Source organism: Sinocyclocheilus rhinocerous, unplaced genomic scaffold (genome assembly GCF_001515625.1).
Source record: "Sinocyclocheilus rhinocerous isolate Xijiao unplaced genomic scaffold, SAMN03320098_v1.1 scaffold2220, whole genome shotgun sequence".
Classification (NCBI taxonomy): Eukaryota; Metazoa; Chordata; class Actinopteri; order Cypriniformes; family Cyprinidae; genus Sinocyclocheilus; species Sinocyclocheilus rhinocerous.
In genome coordinates, this window is record NW_015646193.1 from 9,619 (window position 1) to 16,469 (window position 6,851).

Consider the following 6,851-nt stretch of genomic DNA (forward strand, 5'->3'; position numbering starts at 1 on the left):
ATTCTAAGCAGTGATAAAGGCTATGTCGATTAGCATTGCATTATTATATACTTTTTTTATAATAAAAATTATAATAAGACGAACTCAGATAAACCATATATTGTCGTAGTCGTGTGTTTATTAGTCACGTTGAATCAATGAAAGCAGTTAAATCTGTTTATTCAGTAATCGCTATAGGGATTGCCTGGGCTTCTTCTGCAGGGTGTATTTGGAGTTTCTCTGGCCTTCAGATGGAGATTTACTGCTGATCACAGAACCCTGCTTCACTGAAAGATACGCATGACAATCGCAGCTTCTGCCTAATCACGATTTATCGCCTTTGTGATTTAATTTCGATTAACTGTGTAGCCCTACCATCAGGCAGTCTGATATCCGAGCAGGTACCGTTGGATCATCTGGTCAAAATGAGAGATGGAGCGGTGTGTCATCAGCATAGCAATGGTAGGAGAAGCCATGTGCCTGTATGATGGGTCCCAGTGATGTAGTGTATATAGAGAAGAGGAGCGGTCCTAGAACTGATCCCTGAGGAACCCCAGTGACCAGCTGATGTGATTTGGATACCTCCCCTCCCCAAGACACCCTGAAGGACCTACCTGTGAGGTAAGACTCAACCCAGTGGAGTGCAGTTCCGGTGATGCCCAGCGAGGAGAGGGTGGACAGAAGGATTTGATGATTAACAGTGTCGAATGCCGCAGACAGATCTAGCAGAATGACAACTGAAGATTTGGACTCAGCTCTTGCCCTCTGTAGCGCTTCAGTGACTGACAGCAAGGCGGTTTCAGTTGAATGGCCACTTTTGAATCCGGATTGGTTATTGTCCAGCTGGTTGATCTGTGAGAGGAAGGAAGACACTTGGTTGAACACAACGCGTAAAGTGATTTAGCTATGAACGGGAGGAGAGAGACGGGTCTGTAGCTCTCAGCAAGTGAAGTGTCTAGTGTCAGTTTTTGAGCAGTGGGGTTACCCGAGCCTGCTTGAATGCAGTGAGGAACATGCCTGTGAGAAGAGATGTGTTGATGATGTGTGTGAATAGAGACAGAAGTGCTGGGGAAATAGCTTGCAGGAGCTGTGAGGGGATGGGTCTAGAGGGCAGGTTTGGGGTGGCTGGATAGCATAAGTTCTGTAGGAGGAGAGAAGATGAGTTGCTGTGAGTTCTTGAAATGATTGCGGATGGATGTGGTTTGTTAGTGAAGTAATTAGCTAAATCTATCTGGTCAAAAGAGATATAGAGTTTGTGGCTGACTGAAACAGTTATCGGAGTAGGAATGCGACTCTTGTCTTTGTTTCCTCAGATTTAACCTATCATATCTCACTGCGCGATTCTTTTGAAGATCATTCGATCTATTTTCACACAATGAAATAACCTACACAGACAAATTCCTCAGACTGACAGCTGTCTTATGTGTGTGTTAAACTAAACTGAAACTAATTAAAATGAGAAAAGCAAACACTCTGCTGGTTTGGCCTGAACGTCGGTGTCTCAAGTTGTCCACCAGAGGGCAGCAGATTCCTTTTTTTAATGTGAAGCCCCCCTCCCGATCCTGTTCTCAGTTATCGAAACTCGGCTACTGAGTGGATAACAGTTACATGTGTAACAGTTGGCACGTTTTAGTCTATTATATATATATATATATATATATATATATATATATACATTCCATTTATAAATCAACAGTTTTACCACAAGTAACATAGTTGAACTACAGTTGTAGCACAGGAGTTGGCAACGAGCAAAAGGTAAAACTGCATCCAACACACATTTTAAGTGCGGGGCGTTTCGGATCAATGCTGATGAGCGCATGACAGCAGTTTTTTCTGCATTTGGATTTCTTTGCAATAAATTAATTACCACTATAAATGCTGTTTACTTTTAAGTTGGTATACAAAGTTCTTAACGTTCCACACACAAATTACAGTGACGGTGTTTTGTGAACAACATTCACATACATACAGTGTTGTTCAGTAGGTCGCAATGTAAATCTGTTATTCAAAGTTTAATTTAAACATTAAAATAAACAAACTTTTAGGATTTTTAAGAAACACAACTTGTGAAAAAACGTCAGATTTAAGATAATGCAATATTTGAATGAAAAAAAAATACAGATTTTTATCTGAATATTTAAAAATATTAAATATGTATGATACACACACACACACGCACATAAATGGTGGGGAGGGCATGTTTAATTTGTGGTTACCATGTTTTTATGTTTGTACACCCCCTACCTTCAATATGGCTGCTTGTCATAGCTGCAGACGCACACAGCTGGAGAGAACAGACACCACTGTGTATAGAAAGCATGGAGAGGACAAAATGTATATATACATATCAATATTGTAACGTAAAAGTCATTGCGGCATACAGTGCATTGTGTCATGTGACTGAGAATTCAACTAGATGCTCTTTAGCTGTGTGCAGGAATCCTTCAAAGCTGGTCCACTGCTTGATTTGCCATAAGCCCCAGGCCAAAATTGAACACCATCTAAGCAATATGTGCTTACGGGATGCGGAGGATGGCTGTATCCAGCAAGAAGTCTCGAGGGCCAAGGAGTCACAAGAGACGTGGACAAGAGAGGGGAGGATTATGAATATTTCTGAGGTCAAGAAATTGGTCAGGGAGGACCCGTCTTGTGACTCCTTGGCAGAGTACTTCCGGTCAAAGGGATTCCTCATCAGAGAAGAGCGTGACAGGTAGGGAGGTCTGTGAATGAAGAGTGAAATAGGCATTGTAATTCATTTCTGAAGGGTGTAACAGACTGTACAAGGGTGTGTTAGTCATACCATAGTCATGGTCCCTTCGTTTCCTAGTGCTGCCATCCAGGAGTCTGAAATCCTTGCTCTCGCTGAGGAGGACATGGGTGAGGTGTCCAACCGCCTCAGCCAACAGAAAGGGGTCCCTGCAAAGACCAAGACGGTCTTCCGGAGCTTCTGCCTCGCCACAATGATGTGGGTCCATCACCTGGGTCCTGCCAGCATTAAAGAGTTCAAGGTGAGCTCACTGCTGACATATTTTAGACGTGTTCAAACACAGATATATTAGATCTTCTGAGGTTGAGGAATAAGTGTGCGTTATATCGGAACCTTATCATTCCTGTCTGAATGTTCGCACAGGTCCAGGAATGGAACGACAGGGCGACAGAGGGAGATGGAGTCGTTGTAAAGCTGTCCAAAGGAAGCATAAAGTTGAACAAAAAAGAAGAACATGTAAGATGATCCTCTACATACCACACTATTAGTTCATTAACAGTCTTTGTCACAGCTAACAAATCTTTGCTGTAGTGGTTGGACTGCTACTTCAAGCACATCCGGCCAGAATATTTAAAGGCTCAACCTCCGAAGGGAGACGACAGGGACCGGTTCTTCCTGGGAGCTTCAGGACTTCCTCTTTGTAACCCAACAGCCGATGTGCACCGACTACGAGAAAAGCAAGTATTCTAGTCAGTGGTTCATGCGGTTGAGTTTCATGACAGGCCATGACAGACATCTTACCTTCATTTCTCCTCTAATGCATGCCACCAGGTACGTCAAGAGGCTGCAGGAGAGACCTACGCCACCAGCAGAGCCACAGGCAGGAATGGTGGTCAATCCACGCTGGCCGACTGCTGAGGAGGAGCCACCACAGGTGCTGGAGAGGTACAGAATGACTTTACCTTGTTACGGTGACCCTCATGAGTAGGGTTTGGTAATTGCAAGAAATGATCTACTCGTCATTCAGATTCCTATTCAGTAGGGCTGGGAATCGAAATCCAATTCCAATTCCAGAATCGGATACAGTTCCACCTATTGTGACGATGTTATCACAAAAATAAATAAATTTGCCTCTTTTGAATCCATTACTCTTCAACATTAGAAATATCTTTCATCACCAGTAATATGTTAACAGTGAGTATTAATCATCATACATTCTCATCGTTCATGTCAATCCAATCATAGCTTTAAATGCATGCAGCATTAGTAAATATTTCCGTAGTTCCAGTCATTTGGTTGGTCACGGTGCGAGTCCAGCCCTCGGATGTACCTTTATTAGGTGAAGACGTGCGGCGGCCAAGCGGCAAGCAGTATCTCTCTGAAGACTCACGCGGCGTTTCTGTTGTTTTACCTGCGTTGAAAATTAAGTCTGTCAGCGATTATAGCGATCCAACAACTTTACACTTCCTGGATTATTAATCACTTCTTCACACTTCGCTGTGTGCCAAGCAGGTTGTTGTTTAAACGCTGCAAGGATGCTGTCGAGCAAGTGTGTATTCTGACATGGACTGACGGATCGGGAGTCTGATCTCAACGCTCAAGGAGTTACAGAGTCACGGAATCAAACCGGATTTTCTGGAAAACGAGGTTGTGTGTAAAATACTGCGGCTGTGGATACTGTTAACTATAGTATTATTATTATCCTTTTTCTTTTGGCCACTTTGACTATTGGGAGTTCATTTTTGCTGATGATTATATCAGAAACTGAACCGAATGTTTTGGGCTTGAACGGATCTATTTTTCTTGGCTGGACTACATCGCTTATATTGTGGACAATTTCTATTGAACTGATTGCTCTCCTTTTCTGTGTCTTTATTATGCTTGGTCTGACTTGAACTTTGAATATACCGATCTGAAAACTGCAAAAGGTGATTTATTGTGTTCAATTTTTTTTTATGTTGAAGGTTTTTTGTTTATAGTGTTTATGAATTTCCTAACTCACAAATTTAAGGGTATGTGGCAATTTAGATGCACAGGCCTTTGTACGTTTCTTGTTTGGACTGACTTGACTTTAAGTTTGGTTTGACTAAACGACTAAAACTCTGTCTGGCACCCCAGCATTTAAAAAGAAGATAATTGTTTTCCAATTCCTGTGTGTGCATCTTTTTTTTAGGTGGTGAAAAGGAGCTGTTAAAAATGTATTTGTCTTTGAATCATTCATTCAAAAGATTCATTCAAAAACACTGATTCATCCAGTAATGAAACGAGTCAATCTTGAGTGAGTCATTGAATCATTCATTCATTAATTCCATCAGATTTTGTTTAGTTGTCTAATATTTTATTTGTTCAGAATTGTGAGAAAACTACAACCTCCATTTAAAAAGAAAAAAAAAAGTCTCAATTTATCCAGAATCATGCCGCTCTATTGTGCACACAAACAGCTCTTAATCGAGTCCAGTTTTTATGCAGCCGGCTGAGTTTTGTTCATGGGGTTCGGCAGCAATTAAATGTTTTGCAAAAAGAGACAGAATAAATATGTTTGATATCTAAATGTTTGACTTCGTTTTTTTTAAACACATTGGAATTGAAACTGGGAATCGATAAGAATCCGAATCGATAAGCAGAACTGGAATTGATCAAATTCAAACAATACCCAACCCTACTATTCAGCCAAATGATTCAGATATAATTTTTTCGTTTAAAAAATAAAAAGGAAAGTCATGTACACTCTGTTGTTTGTATTCATCACTGCCAACAGATTTTAAGATCCATATCATCAACAAATTCAACACAGTGTTTTACCATTTATGTAAAACTGATTATTCTTTTCCAAATACAAAGCAACAACTAACCTTTCTAACTCATGAATATTTGAGTGTATTGTTGTAATCATAGAAGGGCTGCATCACAGATGCATTGGCCACCCAGCACACCAGTACCGTTACTAGAACTGAAACCTATTGACTTTCACATGGTTTTAGATTTATCAAGAGAGAGAGAAAAGAGCCATTTGTCAACCCAACTTATAAAGGCACTGTGCTCTAAATTAAGTAGATTATTATTATCATTATTATAATTTATTTTTTTACAGGACATCTCCACCTACTCCAGTGGTGCAGCTCCCAACTCCGAGGTTTTGGGGAGCTTTTGAAGACCTGTTTCCCGTTACCCTTCACGGGAAGCCTCCGACAAAGGTGCAGGCAGCAGAGGCAGGATTCGAGGACCGCAGCTACTACCACTACTGGAGGAGGCTTCAGTACAAGCTGCGGGTACAGTATACTCTTGGTAAGTGCTTACAATAATGCCAGTCCCTTTACAGTCTACATTTTGTGAGGTGTGTTTGGTTAAAACTCACCTGAGGCCTTTCCCCCAGAGCAATCCACTGACAGGACTGGCCAAAAACCCCCGGCGTCTCGTGTCCAGCGGGCCATTGCCAAGGAGACCAGGTGGACCACTAATGTGCCCTCCGTGGGCAGTGTTCTGCTGGCGTGGGTGCCCTGCCAGGAACCGTCCCCTGTCGCAAATGACCCTCTCCTCATTGCTTCCGTGGTCCATCAGAAGTGGAAAGGGCTGGCCATTAAGCACTTCGAGGGGAAAGGCAAAGGTATGACTACCCACATTTGTAATTATTTGGAGGAACAGGGAGAGGGAAGCTGTTTGCTCAAAAGCATGTTCATTTACCTTTGTGCAGGGGTCATCGCCACCATGGAGTTCCAGAGGAACCAGGTCGTGTGCGACTACCACGGTGAAGTGGTCTCCAAGCGGGAAGGGGAGCGGAGGCTGGAGACCCTCACCGGGGAGCCGTCATACCTGTTTTTCTTCAAGGGCAAGGGTGGCAAGCCTCTCTGCATCGATGCACAGAAGTTCCCCTGTGACTGCCACCCAGACAAAGACACTTTTGGGAGGAGGATGAATAATTCCCGAAGGAGAAATAATTTGCGGCGTCAGATAGTTTCCTTAAACTGTCCTAATGGACCCAGGGAATGTGTTCTGTTCTTCGCTCTACGGGACATTGCTGTCAATGAGGAACTCCTGTGGGACTATGGCATTCATAGAGCATCATTCAGAGGGGAAGGGAGAGGTCTTCCATGGCTTGATGACTGACGTGGTCTCAAAGATGTGATCATGTAGTTATATATATATATATATATATATATATATA

The 6,851-nt window shown here is 42.3% G+C and overlaps 1 protein-coding gene across 2 annotated transcripts in view; it reads left to right on the forward strand.

The window, feature by feature from the left end:
* LOC107707157 (uncharacterized) overlaps nt 1-6,805 on the forward strand; it is a 13,520-nt gene extending 6,715 nt beyond the window's left edge. Inside the window, exons 3-10 of one of the 2 annotated variants that reach the window (XM_016511072.1) lie at nt 2,410-2,692; nt 2,810-2,990; nt 3,113-3,205; nt 3,281-3,426; nt 3,521-3,634; nt 5,781-5,974; nt 6,063-6,293; nt 6,381-6,805. In XM_016511072.1, the coding sequence (XP_016366558.1) occupies nt 2,410-2,692; nt 2,810-2,990; nt 3,113-3,205; nt 3,281-3,426; nt 3,521-3,634; nt 5,781-5,974; nt 6,063-6,293; nt 6,381-6,793 (1,655 nt within the window). In that variant the 3' untranslated portion in view covers nt 6,794-6,805. The remainder of the gene's footprint in view (nt 1-2,409; nt 2,693-2,809; nt 2,991-3,112; nt 3,206-3,280; nt 3,427-3,520; nt 3,635-5,780; nt 5,975-6,062; nt 6,294-6,380) is intronic. The other variant, XM_016511074.1, reaches the window with a different exon arrangement.
* The last annotated feature ends 46 nt before the right edge of the window (nt 6,806-6,851 follow it).